At 43.5% G+C, this 20,154-nt stretch overlaps 1 protein-coding gene and 1 long non-coding RNA gene across 6 annotated transcripts in view; one reads left to right on the top strand and one right to left on the bottom strand.

Moving 5' to 3' along the window:
* The first annotated feature begins 2,772 nt into the window (after positions 1-2,772).
* Positions 2,773-4,338, top strand: LOC310702380. Its single transcript, XR_014523483.1, has 3 exons — positions 2,773-2,908; positions 3,894-3,998; positions 4,269-4,338. It is a non-coding gene; the product is annotated as an uncharacterized lncRNA (long non-coding RNA).
* Positions 4,339-12,402: 8,064 nt separating this feature from the next.
* Positions 12,403-20,154, bottom strand: part of LOC310702676 (stonin-1-like) — a 26,813-nt gene continuing 19,061 nt past the window's right edge. For 3 of the 5 annotated variants that reach the window (XM_083494649.1, XM_083494648.1, XM_083494650.1), the window contains 2 exons: positions 15,146-15,348; positions 12,403-14,216 (listed from right to left, as the gene is read on the bottom strand). In XM_083494649.1, coding sequence (XP_083350775.1) covers positions 14,142-14,216; positions 15,146-15,348 — 278 coding nt within the window. In that variant the 3' untranslated portion in view covers positions 12,403-14,141. The remainder of the gene's footprint in view (positions 14,217-15,145; positions 15,349-20,154) is intronic. The other 2 variants (XR_014523578.1, XR_014523579.1) reach the window with 1 other exon arrangement.

Here is a 20,154-nt window from a genome sequence, read left to right as displayed (position 1 = left end):
GCCTTCAACTGCTCTGGCTGCAACAAAACATGTCTCTCCTGTATCGGTCTCTACAGCCACAGCAGGTGCTGTAACTCTCCAACAGTTTGATGTCACCCCCAAAGGCTCAGACCTCCATTGTTTCCCGAGACAGATAGACGCCAACAACTGTTATGATGTAAGGGTGACTATTAAGAGCATGGCAAAGCCAGAGATCAGGCAGCGGTTTGTGCTAACTCATTTCATCATAAGCAATTTTTAACTTGTCCTTTACGTAACCATGAGGATGAACTTAAAATGGAAGGGGCATGCTTTCGACATTTACGATCTACAAGAACTGCTCACTTTTAATTATTTATACTTTTCACTCGGCTTGATAGCTAATGATGATTTATATTTAACACCAGATTTTTCTAAAAAAGATTTAACTGCTTCTAAGAGCTGTGATCTGGGGTTTTTTCTTGGTTTTTAAAAAAAGATCCATTCATGATAGCTAACTAATGCCCTCTTCTGTTTTAAGCAAGTATTGCTCAAAAAGCACAATTTTTTTATTAATATCGTTTTTTCATTTAATCCTTACAGGGAGCCTGGCCTATATATTCCAAGGGGTGATCTACATTTTGGCAAATCACGCACCAGTCTGGGGGCCCTGGATACCAGCTCTGTGCTGGGAAGCGAACAAGATTTGGAGAGTGAGAAAGGTGAATGGGCCTTCCTTGCCCAACGTTTTCCCCAGCAAATCTTCAAGACTGGATCCTCAGGCCCACATAAACTGCATGATGTACGTAAATAATCACAAAGGCATATAATCCCACCCCAATCTCTTTGCAAATGTAGGGTTGCCATATTTCAGAAAGTGAAAACCCGGACACAAAGGGGGCGTTTTTTGACCAAAGCTGTCGAGTTTTTTCAGCAAAATCTCAAAAAAAAAAGTTTTTGAGCTATTTTTGAGGAAAATTGCCCAAAACGGCACTGCCAACAAGGGTTGCCATACGTTCGGATTTCTCCAGACATTTTGGCGATTTCCACCCGGACACTGTTTCCGACGGCCAAATCCCGACTTTATGCCACTTTGCAAAAGAGATGGGGCAACCAACATTCCCAGTCTCATCCTTATTCAGTTTTCTGCCAAAAGATTGCTTCCCTGTGCCCAAAGTCTAAACAAAAATGCTGCTTGCCATTTCCTGGCAGATTTATTCACACTCTGGTCAGTGACCGAAATAAATTGATTCATTCATTCATTCATTCATTCATTCATTCATTCATTCACATACATTCACTAATTTGCTGTTTCTCTAATACAATAAACCCCAGGCAGGTTATAACAGATTAAGCACATAAAAGGGTGCAGACCAGTGATCCCTGGGAAGGACATCCCAAGGGCTGTGTGGTACTACAGGCCTTTCTCTGAGATAGTTCAGTTGGTAGGACATGAGAGTCTCAGAGTTCAAGTCCCACATTGGGGGGGGGGGAGATTCCTGCATTACAGCAACTGGAACTAGATGACCCACATGGTCCCTTCCAATTCTATGATTCTATGACCTTCATTGTGAAGGTCCTCCCTTTGTTGGTGATAGGACAGCCCCTAGCTACAGATGCCCCAGCAGAAGCTCAAGAGCTAAAGGGGGGGGGAGAGATGGGGTGATTCCAAATCCATAGCATCCATAGCTCCCAGTACATTTCTGAGCACAATTCAAAGTGTTGGTGCTGACCTTTAAAGCCCTAAATGGCCTCGGTCCAGTATATCTGAAGGAGCGTCTCCACCCCCATTGTTCTACCGGGTCCAGCACTGAGGTCCAGCACCGAGGGCCTTCTGGCGGTTCTCTCACTGCGAGAAGCCAAGTTACAGGGAACCAGGCAGAGGGCCTTCTCAGTAGTGGTGCCCACCCTGTGGAACTCCCTCCCACCAGATGTCAAAGAGAACAACTACCAGACTTTTAGAAGACATCTGAAGGCAGCCCTGTTTAGGGAAAATAAAAAATTCCTTCCAGTAGCACCTTAAAGACCAACTAAGTTAGTTCTTGGTATGAGCTTTCGTGTGCATGCACACTTCTTCAGATATAGGGAAGCTTTTAATGTTTGATGCATTATTGTATTTTGTTGGAAGCCACCCAGAGTGGCTGGAGAAGCCCAGCCAGATGGGTGGGGCATAAATAATTTATTATTATTGTTATTATTGTTATTGTTATTGTTATTCCTTTCCCAGACAGGCACAGTGGTATTTCTCCTATGGTTGGCAGCAGAACTCGCCCAAGCCATTGTCCTGCCCGAAGCAAAGGACACGATGACCACTCCCTGAATCCATGTACAAAAGTCCACCAGAATGGTGGTTGAATCTTGCTTGGCAATGGGACAGTGTGTCCTCCGCTGTGCTTGGGGACCACAGACTAGCTCAGGGAACTCAGGGCAGAGGAGGTAGTGGTGCACACAGCTCTGTCCGCTCCCACCTCTCAGAATCTGCCGTCTGATCCCTTTGCCTAATAGTAGGGCCGGTCCTGATTGGAAAGAAAAGGAGGGGAATTCTAAACAGAAAAATGTGGAATCAAAAGGGGAACAGAGAGCCACCACACTAGGCCTGTCAGGGCTGGGGAAATGTTGGCTCCTTCACCATAGACAATCCGCTTCCTGGCCCAACCTCCACGGATTGCTCTGTCCAACAGCACAGCCAACAAAGAGAGCCTCAGAAAAAACACACACACCTTTGTGACACAGCAATGCCTAGGTGGTGTCTGTGACAAGGAGTGCCCTTTTCAGCTAGTATTCATCTGCTTGTTTCCCACCCCAGCCTGCCTCACTAAGGAGCCCAGGGCAGCAAAAAGCTAAGCAGCAAAACAATGCAATTTAAACATTTTCCGTTTTATGCTTGCAACTGTTTCAGTGGTCTTATTTATCATTGTAGCCCACCCTGAGACCTTGTGGGGAAGGGCAGGTATGAAATGTAATAATTTTTTTTTTTTAAGTAAAAAAATTTTAAAAAATATAAAGCGTTTCTTAAACCAGTTATGGCTGATTCATCAGCTATTACTGGAATACAACAGCCGAAACACTGTCAGAGGCAGATTTAAGGCAACATGACTGGTTCCCCTGCTCAAGGTGCCAAGCCGAGAGGGCATCTTCCTGCCTCCTTCCCAAAGCCTAGTTAGCGCATGCCCCGTTCTGGGAAGGAGACAGGAGGGATTTTTCCTTTTTCCTTTCTCCTTCTGTGTTGGAACTCCTATCTGGGGACTTCCCTGGCTTTTTTCTGGCCCATGTTGGACCAGTCTGGATAGTTAGCCTTGGTGAAGACTTGACGTTTTTATCCCCCCCAAAAAAAATTTTGATTGAGTTTCCACTGCATTTTAATGTTTGGGTCTTCTCAGTGGTGGCACCTCACCTGTAGAAATCCCTTGCACGGGGTGCCATAGTTCACCAGGACTCCTCTCATAGCTTCAACAAGCTTGGGTCCAGCAGCAGCAGCAGCAGCAGCCAGTTGTGCCTCTTGGCATAGCCTCTCCCAGCCAGTATGCATAGAGTCCTGCTGCCACATCCTCTTTGTTCTCAAAACACCTTGCATAAAAAATCTCTGTGTAAAAGTACAGGGGTTTTTTTTCCTGTGCAACACCATGTCCAGTAGGGGCTTTTGTCTTGCAGATGGCTTTTGCAAGACCACCATCTCCCTCTGCCCTTTTGTCTGGCAAAAAAAATCCAAGCTCAGGCTGTCAGCTGTGATTAACCCCCAGCACCCAAGAATCTAGAGGGGGAAATCTGACACCCAGGAATCTGTGGGATCCCTCTCCCCCCACTAACCCATAGCATTATTAATGGGTTATTCCTCTGTTGTGGATGGCTCTGGGAAGAAGGACAGGATATAAATTGCAATTATAAATAAAACAAATCTCGAGGTGTGCTGAGAGGTCTGTTTTTGCCCTATTCAGCTGATTTAATGAAGATAGTTCAACCATTAGTTCCCATGGAAACACATCATCGCAGCATCCCAATGCTATTAACACTCGTTTCTTCAAGTCCAAAACTCTATCCAGGTAAGACAGACCAGAGTGATAATCCTTTCTGGAGAAATACGATAGTAAAACTCATTAAAGTATACATGGGTGGAGATGGTCCTTAAGATATCTCAGCCCAGGCCCATAATTTTTAGGGCCTTAACAGTTAAAATCAGCCATTTCAGCTGAGCCCGGGCACAAATTGGCAACCAAGGAAGGTTGCACAGTATCAAAGCAAAAGGTCTTGACCACTGAATAGTCTTGCAGCTCTATTATAAAGCAACTAAATTTTCTGAATGTTTTTCTTAGGCAGTACGGTGTGAAACCAGGGATGACTGCAGAAAAAAATAGTTTCGGAGAGCAAATAGCTGGCAAGGAGGATGATAAAGGAACAAAGTTTTAATGTATGCTAGGATGACCTGCTCACTGCCTTGCCTTTTCCATCTGACCTGGAAGGGCAGGACCCTGACTGACTCCCGCTGCAGAAGATGAGGCTGCTCAGCAGACTCTTGGGCTGGGATATTGCTCAGGGGTGCTGTTGTTGCTACTGATATTGATTTTTTTGTATGTGGAAATTGTTCAATTTGGTTGTGTATTTTTTAATGACTTTTGTTACATTGTAATTATGTATGTTTTCATGCTGAAAGAATCTCCAGAGCTCTTAAGTGGTGCTTGGACGAAATTGCAATTTCTCCCACTCGCTGTCACTCACCTCTCCTTGAGGATTTCTCGATCCCACAGCAGAGTGCAACCCTTCCAGAGCATTTGGAAGTTTATCCCAATGTTACCTCTCTTCTTCAGAGATAATTTGCTAGTCTATCTACAATCACCACTTAATTACATCTGTTGACAGCGTCCCAACAGATGCGGCTGACCTGCTACGATGCCTCCCCGGAAGCCACTGCCTCTGGCAGCATTTCTGTTGGAATGGATAGAGTGTAATAGTCTCAAGACAGCAGGGTGGCATGGTCACAAGACTGTGATGTGGGATTACTGACACTTGTGTGAGCACCCACAATGTACCCTTGCCAACAGTAATGCCAGGGCTAAGGATGTGGGAGCAGAGGAGAGAGAAGACCCCCCCCCCCTTGGCATTTAAATGTGTCTGCCAATCTCTTTCATTTGTGCCCACTGCCAATGATTAAATGAGTCCAAACCACTGAGCCTTGCTGGGTGACCTTGGGCCAAGCACCCACTCTCAGTCTCGCCTACCTCACAGGGTTGTTGTGAGGATAAAATGCAGAGAACTATGATTGGCACATTAAACTCCCTCACATTGACTGCAGCTCAGCATTTGGAGCAGATAGATACTATTATATCCATAAGGATGTTCAAATATCAGTTGCACGCATCCAGCACGGCCAGCTTCCACACAGCTAGAGGACAGGATCATACTTCAAAACGACCTTGACAGATTAGAGAACTGGGCCAAAACAAACAAGATGAACTTTAACAGGGAGAAATGTAAAGTATTGCACTTGGGCAAAAAAAATGAGAGGCACAAATACAAGATGGGTGACACCTGGCTTGAGAGCAGTACATGTGAAAAGGATCTAGGAGTCTTGGTTGACCACAAACTTGACATGAGCCAACAGTGTGACGCGGCAGCTAAAAAAGCCAATGCAATTCTGGGCTGCATCAATAGGAGTATAGCATCTAGATCAAGGGAAGTAATAGTGCCACTGTATTCTGCTCTGGTCAGACCTCACCTGGAGTACTGTGTCCAGTTCTGGGCACCACAGTTCAAGGAGGACACTGACAAACTGGAACGTGTCCAGAGGAGGGCAACCAAAATGGTCAAAGGCCTGGAAACGATGCCTTATGAGGAATGGCTAAGGGAGCTGGGCATGCTTAGCCTGGAGAAGAGGAGGTTAAGGGGTGATATTATAGCCATGTTCAAATATATAAAAGGATGTCATATAGAGGAGGGAGAAAGGTTGTTTTCTGCTGCTCCAGAGAAGCGGACACGGAGCAATGGATCCAAACTACAAGAAAGAAGATTCCACCTAAACATTAGGAAGAACTTCCTGACAGTAAGAGCTGTTTGACAGTGGAATTTGCTGCCAAGGAGTGTGGTGGAGTCTCCTGCTTTGGAGGTCTTTAAGCAGAGGCTTGACAACCATATGTCAGGAGTGCTCTGATGGTGTTTCCTGCTTGGCAGGGGGTTGGACTCGATGGCCCTTGTGGTCTCTTCCAACTCTATGATTCTATGATTCTATGAACTATAGCTTTAGTTAATTTCTTATTTATTTCAGTCTGCATATCTTCTTTTTTTTTCCTTTCTGCAGTCCTGAGTTTACATACTGAAGCTTGTCAGTGCCATACTGTATGCAGTGCAACAATAAACCGGAACAGAAAGATTATAGTTTTTATATATCTAAGGCTGAATGAAAACATGCAATCATGCAATTGCAGATGTCAATGGCAGGCGTTCATTGTGCCAGCTTTGTCAATCAGCAGACAGCAAGTGTTTAGCAATCATTGCATCAACAAATAGCGGTGAATTAGATTTTGATAAACCCAGATTGCTGGAAAGCCTGCTTCTGGAAGCTCAAATGTGAAGTCTGAATTTCAGATGAGGCTGAAGATACTTTCTCGTTCCTTCTTGCTCCAGGCGTACAGATACAGGAGGGGCATTGCTTCCGTTAGCTCCTATCTCAGGCTGTATGTTTGAGTCCCTTCCTGGATCCAGCAAGGGCCATAATGGCCCCCAAGTATGGGTCATTAAGGTAACGAAGGAAGTGGCTCTGCGGCAGGGAACAAGTGGGTGCTCCTCCTCCCTCACCTGGCTGTTGGTGAGAAGGACAAGGGCCAGATGTGTGAGCTAGAAGCTAGAAGCAGGTTGTAGGCGGGGCAGATGAGAGAGCCATGCCCAATTTCTGCTGGAATCCAAGGCTGTGCAACAGCCTCAGTACCAGAGCTGCACTGCCCAAAGGCCTTGCTCATTCTTCCCTTTGTGCCACTGCAGCACAATGCCTTTGCACACACATTTATCAGAACAATTCCTAAAAATGGTTTTATGTGAGGTGTAAGACTCTCATTCTAAGAATCCTAATGCTGTTTCTTATTATTTATGGCAGGTATGCTGTTTTTGATTTTTCATATGCATTATGTTAGATGATATGTTAATGCATTTCCCCCTTATGGTTGTGTGTGTGTGTGTGTGTGTGTGTGTACACACTTAATGTAAGTCACTTGGAGACCTTTGGGCAACGAGACTGGCAAGTTTAATAAATGAAATGGAAAGGAAAGGAAATCTCCACTTTCATCTAAAAGAGTAATAGTTCTCACATTTCTAGGGCAGAGGTAGGGAACTTCAGGTCTGGGGCTAAATGTGGCCTCCCGACCTCTCCATCTGGCCCTCAGGACTCTCCCCAGGCATCACCTCACTGCCAATGCTTTGCATCCTCAAGTGTTTGACATGACTGGAATGTGTCATGAATTCAATGAATGGCTTTTGTTTGCCTGAATGGGGCCTAGATGATGATGATGATAAATTATTTCTTCTGCAGCCACTCTGGGCAGCTTTCAACAGAACATTAAAAAACAGAATAAAGCTTCAAACATTAAAAACTTCTCTAAACAGGGCTACCTTCAGATGTCTTCTAAAAGTCGGATAGTTGTTTATTTCCTTGACATCTGGTGGAAGGGCGTTCCACAGGGCGGGCGCCACTTCCAAGAAGGCCCTCTTCCTGCTTCCCTGTAACCTGACTTCTTGCAGGGAGGGAACTGCCAGAAGGCCCTCAGAGTTGGACCTCAGTGTCTGGGCAGAACGATGGGGGTGGAGACGCTCCTTCAGGTATACTGGGCCGAGGCCGTTTAGGGCTTTAAAGGTCAGCACCAACACTTTGAATTGTGCTCAGAAATGTACTGGGAGCCAATGTAGGTCTTTCAAGACCAGTGTTATATGGTCTCGGTGGCCACTCCCAGTCATCAGTCTAGCTGCCGCATTCTGGATTAGTTGCAGTTTCCAGTTCACCTTTAAAGGTAGCCCCACGTAGAGCGCATTGCAGTAGTCCAAGCGGGAGATAACCAGAGCATTCACCACTCTGGCAAGACAGTGTGCGGGCAGGTAGGGTCTCAACTTGTGTACCAGATGGAGCTGGTAGACAGCTGCCCTGGACACAGAATTGACCTGCACCTCCATGGACAGCTGTGAGTCCAAAATGACTCCCAGGCTGCGCACCTGGTCCTTCAGGGGCACAGTTGCCCCATTCAGGACCAGGGAGTCCCCCACCCGCCCCATTCCCCCAAAACAGTACTTCTGTCTTGTCAGTATTCAACCTCAATCTGTTAGCTGCCATCCATCCTCCAACCGCCTCCAGGCACTCACACAAGACCTTCACCGCCTTCACTGGTTCTGATTTAAAAGAGAGGTAGAGCTGGGTATCATCTGCATACTGGTGAATACCCAGCCCAAACCCCCTGATGATCTCTCCCAGCAGCTTCATAGAGAGGGTGAGCAGATATTAGCCTACCCCAGGGGCCTGCAACCTTTAAGACAAAAAGAGCCACTTGTACCCGTTTCCGAAAGGGAAAAAAACTGGGAGCCGCAAAACAAGCCAAATGTAAATAACCACACATTCTTCCCCTTCCCCCATTCTCTCTCTTTTCCCTGAGTCTATTTCAGATAGCAAAGAGGGGTATAGTACCTCTCATATCCATTTTTTGCAAAGCACCATGTGCATAGAGGGCATTATACAAATTAATACATAGAAAAGTGTCTGTGCCTCCCTGCAGTTCAACTCCCTCTCTTTTTACTAACAGCACATATCTATTCCTTCTGCTGGTGCAACTTTCTCATCATTTCTACATAGCAGCATTTATAAACCAGTGCCAGAGAAACTGGGTGAAAGGAAGGTGAGAGGGAAGAGATATGAATATTTATGTGTGTATATGTATACATACATACACCTACACAATTACAAGTTTGCAGCCAACTTAAAATAAAAAGAGCTGGTAAGCAAAGGAATCTGTGGTGCTTTCCATGGGATCCGGGGACATGTCAGCTAATAATCTTCCCTTTCTTCTTCATTTGCTTGTCTCTGCAGCAAATCTCGAGGGGGAAGGGAGAAGGGCAGGAATTGCATAGGCACGAGAGAACGGGGAAATCCCGCATGCAGGATTTTGGTGCCTAACAGCCCCCCCCCCTCTGCAATTGCTCTCGTGCTCCCCTGCCTCTCTCTGAGGCCGAGACGCTGCATCACGGCACCTGCTGGCTACCTCTGGACCCCCTCCTCGTCACTGACGTAATTCACCCCTTCCTCCCTGACAGGGAGGGCGGGCCCATTTTGTGGTTCACCTCAGGTGCTCTCCCTCAGCACAGCGCCCACTCAGAAGCAAGGCACGGAAAAGGATCCCGAAGCACCACCGTCACCCCTCACACACACACACACAAAAAAAAAAAAAAACCCCGCCCCACCATTTCCCTCGAGCGAGCGCGCTCTCTCTCCCTCGCGTCAGGTGCCTCGCGCGCGGGGCTGAGGAGAGCATGGCCTGGGTGGGCGGCTCTCGATGTCACGCAGGGCCCGAGGGTGGGCTGTGGACGGCGAAAGGGAGCGCGCCTGCGAGTGGACGCGCCTGTGTGTGGCCGGCGGTGGCAGCCGCGTCCACCTGAGGGGAGAACCGCCACTGCGCCCTGGCGCGCCTTCCTGCCGCCGCCCTCCTCCTCTTCTTCCTCGCTCCCGCACCATGAGGGAAGAGGCGCCCTGGAGCCGCGGCAAAGGTGTAAAAGAACCACATGCGGCTCCAGAGCCGTGGGTTGCGGACCCCTGGCCTACCCTATAAAAGTACATTTAAGTTCACTGCTCTACCCAGTTTGGCTTCTGAGCCTACTCTCCTTTGACATGTGGGCTGAGCAAGGTTCCCCACTCCTGGCTTAATGGGAGGACTCAGGGTTGCAGACACAAGGGGGAGACCATGTTGGGGGTGGGCTTAGTCAGCAGTATGTGAAACTAAACCTTCTGAGCACAACAGGAGGCTTCCATATATTTTTAAGGCATAGAATATTCAGAACTCTAGTTTAGTTGTTTCTTGATACTAAGAAGCAAAATTCTCTCACTAGCATTTGTTCCTTAGAGTTAGGTTGAAGAAGAAATTTAAACCAAAATCCGACATCAGCTGCTGTCTGGCCTGACTCGCCAAAAGTATTTTAAAGATGCACATTTGCTTGGATTTAAGTTCACCCTGCAATCAAATGAATTTGCTTTATTGTGGCGATTAAAGTGTTAAGACTCAGTGCAACTTTCTCAAGAGAAGTGTTTCTAGGAACAGCATGGTCATGGCTGAATTCTTATCAATATAGTGTTTTGTGTTTTCACACTTCCACATAACCCATAAACTTATCATCCACCTAATTCTGATATTTTAGTGTTCAAAACTGGACACTGTGCTCTGAAGTACACCTGGATGTGACTAGGTTAAGGATAGCTGAAGGATAGTTGCTACTAGCAGAAGCAAGTGCAACGAGTCCCATCAGCACAATGGGTGTGATGGCCTGGGAATCCGATTCAGAGGCTGAACCGGAGGAATCCCAGCCTGCACAGGAGTCCCCGCCTCCAGGACCAGCTGAACTGGGGCAGGACCTTGATTCTGAAGCACCTGCACCTGTGCCAGATCCTCAGGAGCAGGCACCAGGTGAATCCACTCCGGCTCCGGAGGTGGTTGAGGACTCAGTGCCTACAGGTGAGTCTCCCCCTGGGTCCAGTAACCCTTCAGCCTCTCCTGAACTGCAGAGGCTCAGGGCAGAGAGGCGAAGGAAACTGGTTTCTCCCAGGAGGAGTGCTCGCCTTAAGGCCAGGAGAGTCGGGTCTCCTGGGGGCCGGGACCGCCCCTGGCCTCAGAGAAGATAAAGGCCAGTCAGCCCGGTCCCAGGTTGCGGGAGCAATGTCATTGAAGAGCTGTTTCGGCCAGCATCCAGTCCTGTTCCCCCAGAGTTCCTGTCCTTGCCCGGCTTCTCGCTGTGGACCCCGCTTCGCCCGAGGAGGACTGTCTGCCGACCCTCAACTCAGCTCCTGGACCTCGCCCCACGGTAACCTCCCCCCTGGACCAGCACAATGGGACTTTGCCCTCCCCTCCCCTCCTCATGCCTTCCTCAAATCTGCTCAGGGGGTCAGGAGAACCAGAGAACCAGAGCAGTTTGTGGGGAGAAAAGAGGGGAGATCATTCTACCTGGTAAGTAGAAATGCTTGCGCTGATGGAATGACCACCTTAGTATGGAGTTGAATTCCACCCAAAGTTCTCAGTTTGGAGGATACTAATAGGTGTATTAAGAAGATCAAACCTATCCATTCTTAAGGAAATTAGCCCTGAGTGCTCACTGGAAGGACAGATCCTGAAGCTGAGACTCCAATACTTTGGCCACCTCATGTGAAGAGAAGACTCCCTGGAAAAGACCCTGATGTTGGGAAAGATGGAGGGCACAAGGAGAAGGGGACGACAGAGGACGAGATGGTTGGATAGTGTTCTCGAAGCTACCAGCATGAGTTTGACCAAACTGCGGGAGGCAGTGGAAGACAGAAATGCCTGGCGTGCTCTGGTCCATGGGGTCACGAAGAGTCGGACATGACTAAACAACTAAACAACAACAATAGGTGTATTCTTTTGTGGCTTGTAAACATAGGCAATAATCAAACATAGATTTACACCATCTTTTCAAGGGCAAACAAATAGCAAAAATGAGTACAGCCTACTTTAAAGCACACTGATCCACACAGAAACTGAACTATCCACTTAAGTAAGCGGAGGTACGCGCTGCCTCACCAACCAACAAGTATGCAAAGCAACACAGTTGCACCACCCTTCACAAGTGACGGTGTGCACAGTTCTCTTCAGCCAATGATTTAAAATGAAGAGTTCGACCTCTGGAATGCTGCGCTGGAGAAAAGATCCATTTCCCTTTTCCAAAATGCATTTGCCACCCTTAAAAATCTGGAAAGGGTTATGTTTTTCTATACCAGAGTACAACTGAATCCTGTTGGAATAAATGGAGTTTGAGCTATCAGATGAGCTTGAAAATGACAGACTAAATGTGAAAGGTAAATTGGCTAGTATTTGAGCCTCAATATGACCTAAAGCAAGAACCAACATTTTTCCTCCTCTGAGACCAAAAAAACCCCATCCATCCATCTAACAAACAGCATATTCCAGAGCTATTATCACCTAAAGGCTCTTTTGACATTTCAAGACAATTTACTAGTAAAATGAGATTAGAGAAGCTGTTGTATCTTCAAAATTAACTGTTGGGACAAAGCTACATAGAGAATTGAGACTGTAACTTAATATCCACTTCTATTGAACTGGAATTATAATATAAACTATGTTTTCCCAGATTAATAAAACTCAATTTATTCTAAATCATTTTCCCTTTGGGGCGAATTAGCTGAAGTGTTAAGGTCCATATTTAATATCTGCAGCAGGGACAAAATATTAAAGTGAGATGAAGTATGCTATTACAGCTTTATTTCAAAAAGACTTACACACAGCAAAGATATCATCTAGAGCAATCGCAATAAAGCAGAAATCCATCAATACAGATTAAAACAGAGACAGACACTTCTCTGGCTTCTAGAGTATACAAGAAAGGCCTCAAAAAGCAAAGGACAAAGATGATGTCTCCCATAAGGGGACAATTAGAACTGTCCTACAAGCTTAAAAGTCAGCATCTAAAAGGTTAAGGTGATTGTCAAAGCATTTACACTTTCATATTTCCTTCAGACTTAGAAGTCTTCTGGGGCACACCCCTTAAGCAAACTCTAGCTCAGCTGGCAACGCAAAGGAACATCTCGCTTTCCACGTTCTTCTGGAGTCTCCTGGATCTTATAGCTTCTTTGACTAGCAATTCAGGACATGCTTTTGTTCCAGATCTAACATCTGTTCCTGTTGGAGATCCAAAATAATTCATAATAGTTGGCAATGTGTTAAAAATAACTCTGTTCTGTCCAAGATCCTGAAATGAAAACTTTGCCTCATTCTTTCAGGTCAAGAATTTTTATTACCCACAACGCCTCCCCCCCCATGAGCCCAGGCAGAGTCCCCGTCCAAAGAATGAAAGGAAAAAACTTCCATTTACAGATTCAAACAGGAGAGGCCAGAAGAGCAGCACTTATTAGCTATTTGAAACATGGTATGCCTTCCTGTGTGGAAGAATGTATGCAATAGATTTCAAAGAAATACTGAAAGCAATGAATTAAATTCCTGACAGGAACTATTCTGAAAAGCCAGTGTAGATTTGGGATTCAAAAGTAACATTTTCCATACATATATTCCTCTGTACAGGAATAATATAGTGGAATCATCCAAAAAGATCCCATTTATGAGCCACCGAAACTCTTATCTGCTCTGCCAAATGACACCCCTTTTCAATATACTTTAGGCTTGCATTATTTACCAATACTGGGAAGAGTAAGACATATGATTACATTCACAAAGTACCTACAAATATATATACAGTATATCCACAACTTATGCATGTTTAACTTGTTTACATTCAGTTATGTGTTCATGGCAAAAAATAAAAAATAAATAAAAAGGGAGTGGAAAGGTGGGGTTCCAGGAATCAGCCTGGACAGCTCAGTTGGTTAGAGCATGGTGCTGATAACGCCAATGAGGCAGGTTTGATCTCTGTATGGGACAGCTGCTTATTCCTGCACTGCAGGAGATTGGACTAGATGATCCTTGGGGTCCCTTCCAACTCCATGATTCTATAAAAAATGACTTTGGCAATCCCACCCGACACTGAACCCCATGTGTTTGGACTGTACACAATTTTGGCTTTAAGTGCAATCCCCGGAATATAACCCCCACATAAGTTGCAGGCTTACTGTAATACATAACTTAGTTTGAAATTTATAATTTACCTTTCTGGACCACGGCAAAATATATATTTGATGTTAAGTCTAAATGCTTCATAGGCAACTGCCTTACAAGAGTTCATATCAAGTGCCACTCATTTTCAAGATACTGTGAATTGACTTTGTGTGCTTTAACTTTTTAAAGGATAACATTGGTCAGCAAGCTAAAAGTTAGGAGCACAAACTTCCAATGGTATCTGGTCTTTCAACATGACAAACTGCAGAGAATATGCTGAAGTCCACGGCCTTGCAAACTCATTTGGAGGCAATATATAAAGCACTTTCCCCCACAGTCCTAGCAGCACATCAGACTCTTCAGTTCGATTCCTCACTACTGCATTTGACAACTGCCACATTTATTGGAATCTTCGCCATCAAGCCTTATCCATTTCTTCTCAATTTCAACCTGTAATATGAAAGCAAAAAGGTTGTATTCTTTTTACAAAGCAGTAACATTACTGAAGCTCTTGACACTATACCCAGTGAGCCAATAGCTAGCATTCTAATCCTATTAAAAATTAGATGACAATAATGAACCGGGACTTGTGTAACCAGCAATCACCTGCTAGTGTAGAAGCCATGTTTGTTTATAGCATAAGAACACAAGAAATCCTGCAGCACTTTGTTGCAAATTAAAAGTTGCAGAGTGCATGAGGTTTAGCAAAATCTACCTCATCAGATACATACCCCAAGTAGAAACCAAAATATAAGAACAAGAGGAAAAGTAAATACTATTATAAAAATATTGATTAAACTTACATCCTACCCTCTGTCCTAGGACCCTAGGTTACAATGCTATAAATATAAAACAATCAATACTGAAGCAGAAGTTTAAAAACTAACAACATAATAGGTAAAACATGTATCAATTTTCTGCAGTGCAAGCATCAATCTTCAGTAAACAGAATCCTACTCTGAGTTTGAGTTGAAAGCTACACGTTTCAGTTTTAAACTGCTTTTTCACTAGCTAAGTCTGTACGGTATGAAACTATATTTCAGTTTCCTTACCCCCCCTGTCCCAAAATAGGTTTATCTTTGCATTTTACTGCAGTCCCTCAAAGCTGCCATGCTACAGTAGAACTGAAAACTTAAGTTCCTACAGGCTTAATGTCTCTAAGATTCAGTTCTTGAGCTATAGGTTTTTACAAGATACACCCTACTGACAGTTAGCTCGTGGCCCAGAATGCCTTTATTGTGCCTTCGTGACCATTTTAGCTGATGCTTTAATAAATAAATGGGTGATACCAAGCTTTTCCTTGCATAGCTGCCCGACTTGCTTTGTTGGCTTGATGCTCCATCAGGCTAAAAAACAAAACAAGAGGACAAGAAGATTACCTGGCAGTTGTAACATGCTTTACGTATCACATGTTTCTGGGGTTGGATGTCACTCTCGATGCCCAATGATTTAACTTCAGTTCCGGAAGCACATGCATCAGGCACCACAAACTGCACTGTGGCAAAGGGATACCAATCAGAGGGGATTTCCTGATCCGATCCAAGTTCTAGCTTGTAAGACAAACTGTGCGGATGATCTGGACCTTGAGAAAAAGATGGAGGGAATGCCACAGGAATTTTAGCCAAGACAAGTAGCTGAGAGAACAAACAAGTTACTGGAGGTTTTTGCTAAGCTGTGTTTAAGTAGAGCAACCCAATGAAAGAGGAAAGTAGCTCAGCAGGTCACAAGCACCATCAATGCCTGGTTTTAAAAAAGGAGCATTTGCTCCCATTCAAAGCTGCTCTTTGTATCTCGGAAGGCTAGAAACACTTTTATAATTCACCATCACAAACAGCTCAATATTACATGAAATTATTCACCATTTCAAGTATACTCCATCAGCAGTAATCCCCACCAAACACCTTCATTCTAACACATGGGCTTTTGCCCCTTAATTTCCCCATCTGCAAGTTACTGTCAGAGCGTAGTCACTTGTACACCAATGTACCAATATGGTTTGACAATATGGTTGTCAGTATGGTTGATAAAGAAACAGAAGCTCCGGTGCAGGCACAGACTGTTATACATTATAGGTTGCATAGACCCATTTAAATTAAGGGAGCTAATTTAGCCAAAGACATTAATTTGAATGGGTCTACTCTGAGTATGACTAGCATTGGCTACAACCTTAAGGCATCACCTTTCTCAGTGGCAACTATTTAGAAAACTACAGTTATTAAATCACACAGATTCTATTTATTTTGTGAATGCCTCTATAGCAAAAAGCTCCCTGCAGAAGCAAGCAAGAAAAGAATTAAGGCAATTACACTAAGTCCGCAACTTATACAAGGGTTATGTTCCGGAAATCACACCTAAAGCCAAAATCACGTCAAAACATATTGGGTTCAATGGTGGGTGGGATTGCCAAAATCTTTTTTCCCTGGACACCCACCCTCTTTCCACTTTTTTTTTCTCTGCCAAGTGCGTAAATCTTAATTTGTGCAAGTTAAATGTGCATAATCTGCGGGCTTATTGTACTCCATTAATGTGCAAACTTTGTTCATCTAAGAGCAACCCAAAAAACTTCACTGAGAGCTGTTTAAACCACCAAGAGGTTTTAGTCTTCACAAAGCTTTGCCAATGTATGAAAACGTTGGCCAGGATGCCTGAGGATCTGAGGCTTAAAATTAATGATACAGGATTTGACATCATCAAACAACAGGTGCTTCTACAATAAGCCTCTAGCAGAGATTCAGTGAAGATGCTTATGATTCAACTGAATCTGATGGAATTTACTTTAGAATGCATCTTAAGTATATGGGTAATCATTAAAATTCCATAATGGGTATGTTAAAATATGCAGTGAAGTATGTCTTGGGTATCAGAAAGAGGAAGTAAACTGGGAATTTTATCTTCAGTGAAGGATATAGTACACACAAACATGTGTACTTCAACCTAAACTGATCCTTTTTGAAATAAAAAGCAGCTTCAAAGTAGAAGCAATCTAGCATAAGAGTCTTGTGGCAAGTGTGGGGAGGAGTCAGCCTCTCTCTTCCTGTCTCTGCATCCTCTCCCACAAACATCACCCAAGGAGGTTTTAATGGAGGCATCTGCATACAATGTTTCACCCAATTTTTAAACACTATTTATATTTATCCAGCACTTGATTAGGAATGTACATTTAGCCAAGTAATCAGGGCATCTTTTCTAATCAGGCAGAAAAGGAAAGATTTCTAATACAAAAACAGCAGGAGGCAGGCGCCAACTTAGAAGTAGTATTCCCTCTCCTCTCTTACACAGTAGGGACTGACTTAAAATGTTGAAATTCATACATATGCCATCTAAAAAAACAAAAAGTATGCAGAAAAATGTTTCTTACTCAAAATGCTAATGTATGCATACTTAATTATTCTAGTACTGTAATGCATAGGGTCAATCAACTAAAACTTTAAGGAGGCAACAGCCCTATTTTTCACTTCGCAATCTTATTACTACTTTATACAGTAGTTCACTGTTCCCACTTCAAAGACACTCTCCCAGCCTCAGATCTTTTCATTTGCAATAGGAGGGAAATGCAACAGCACAATAAAAAGGAGGGGAATATGGGGAAATAACATTTAGGAAATTGTCCCTATAAATGCCAGGTAATGTTATGTAAGCAGAGTGTCCAACTGTTCAGGCAACCGTTGGAGTTCCATGAATTGTTACCTAATAATCATAACTGATATGGAAACCAACCAACTAGAAATCCCATAAAATAAACACTCAAGAGCTCAATTTGGCATTCCACATTGACCGCTCACAGCATGTATTAGACCAGGGGTGGGATTTTTATTCTTAATTTTGTTTGCTTATATTCTCTATTATATCAAATCCTTTAACAATTTACTATAAACTTGAAAAGAAGAGCAGTGAGGCCATGCTGCCAAGAAAGCATGGAACAAGGCAGACATATTACCAGCAGTTATTGGAAAATCCAATGTGAAAATAATCTAGGAACTAGACCCCATGTGATTTCATTTAAAAATGATTAAGAAAGATTGTGGTTAAGGGATCATTGTTTCAATTTGGATTTGAAGTCACATTTCTCCCATAGTTTTGAGTTAAAGTCACATTTCTGCCATATTTACATCCTATCAACAATGGCCTTGCTTTAGAAAGCTATTAGCAAGCTGTCATTCTTTTCCTCATGCAAAGCTGTATTTGTTTTGGTAGTGGAAACTTTATGCATTCTGGATGAACACCCATTCACACAACATTGGATCTTACTCATTTTCATTACTATAGATTCCAGAGTGAACCCAGGGACTTGAAGACCTTGCTTGCAGACTCAATTTTCCTTTTGCCAAATTGGGGAAAATGTGTCACATAGGAAGATGCTAAAAGACTCCATGCCTCCATAAACACATACATTAATTGTGTAAGCTAAACATTTGAAGAGGGCTATGACACGACAACAGCATAGCAATGTTGGCTGTGGCCTCTCAAAAATTGCAAATGTCTTGCTATCTATGCTATACTGTAGTTTGGAAACATGCATATGAGCTAGGCCTTATCTTATTTCCCTCGTTGGGCATTATGTTTGACCTTTAGATTAAACAATAAGCAGACTTCACTTTCATAATTGATTACAATTGTTTCAAATTTAAAATCTTTTCCCGTGCAGGGGAAATCCATTATTTATCTATCGCTAGCAACTCTTCCAAGTAACACTTCCACTTAACTTTGCTCTTATGCAATTTTAAAATCTACCCCACTACAGTGACAAAGGGAAACTTAGTCCTTGTATTTGTTAAAGAGTTGTTTTAAAGTTATGATATTTTCATCTGTCTCATCCCCAGCATTTTTAAAATGCACAAATATACCTACATACATTCCTGGAAGAGATGAATCATCCTAATCACCAAAGGACACTAAGTGTCTGATACTTCATACATAATGTTTCTTTCCTCCAGAGAGCTAGCAAGTATGTATGTATGTGTGTGCCACCACACACAAAGTGGGTTTAAATCATATACCCCGGTGTACTCCTGAAATCAGATTGTTACAATAGCCAATGTACCTTTCACCTGACGGTTTCAGTTCCTTTATTTTGATGCAAACTCAAGTTACTATTATTTATACCTTTATACCCTGAAAGGCTTGCCTACTGCAATATACAACATATAGGGCTGCACTCTATTATTATGTTACTGAAGAATGTGACAGCCAACTCCCTAATGACTCTCAATGACTGGCTGGCTGGCAACCAAATGGAGCCATTCTATGCAGGCTTTTCCCATAGCCAAGGACCTGACTGTCATATGAACAGGCCTTCATAGCAGTATTTTTTAAATCATAATTATAGAAGAGTATTTTAAATTATTACTAAAGCTACATCATTTTAAAAGTTATTTTTGTATGTTGAAAACACAAACCAACAGGACCATATATAATCTCAAACTGCTCCACACCTTCAATTTCAACTAAGACTGAAATACAGAACTTACTGCTGAGCAGGCATATTTAGGATTATATCCTGTATTATATTAGATCACTTCCCCTATCACTGGGGAAAAGGTTATAGCATACTTGGCCATGATAAAAAGCTTGAGTGCTTGTGCTACACTAGATATTTATATAATGAAATATTAGTAGAACAGAAGTGTAACTGGAGGCCGTCTCTTGTCACTGTGGATATTCCAGCACTAACATGGACTGAATGCATTAGCTAGTCCACCAGCATAGCACTAGAGGATATTTCTTTCCAAAGTAGATCTAGTATGTCAGCTGCAATGGACTTAATAGAACTCAAGAATCTCAAGAAAAGGCTGGCAGTACAGTCATCTAACTGTTACAATACTGCTCTCTTTTGGTTGATAGAGGCTATGTCAGTAGATAGAGTGAAAAATATTCTTTACAATTTGCACTCCAGACCACATATTTCCAAAATTCAGAACCAGAAATACCACAAAAAGTTCTATTTTGCATAAATATATCGCTTATTCTACCATGTTGTTCCTTTAGAAAGCTCAGACCAGAGACAAACACTGATTAGGCATACTTAAGCAGTGTTCGTCTCTGGTCTGAGCTTTCTAAAGGAACAACATGGAAGAATAAGAGATGCCAACAGAACTAATTATTCCAATTCATTTACAGTGGTACCTTGGTTGTCAAACGGCTTGGCTTCTGAACAAATCAGCTCCCGAATGCCACAAACCCAGAAATGAGTGTTCCGGTTTGCGAACATTTTTCAGAAGCCGAACGTCCGACGCGGCTTGCCCAGCTTCCGATTGAGTGCAGGAAGCTCCTGCAGCCAATCAGAAGCCGTGCCTTGGTTTTTGAACGGTTCCGGGAGTCGAATGGACTCCTGCAACAGATTAAGTTTGACAACCAAGGTACCACTGTACTGGAAGAAGTCATACTACAA

This window comes from Podarcis liolepis (assembly GCF_965112155.1).
Source record: "Podarcis liolepis genome assembly, chromosome: 3".
Classification (NCBI taxonomy): domain Eukaryota; kingdom Metazoa; phylum Chordata; class Lepidosauria; order Squamata; family Lacertidae; genus Podarcis; species Podarcis liolepis.
Note: the sequence above shows the minus strand (reverse complement) of the source record. Positions and strands in the feature narration are given on the sequence as shown.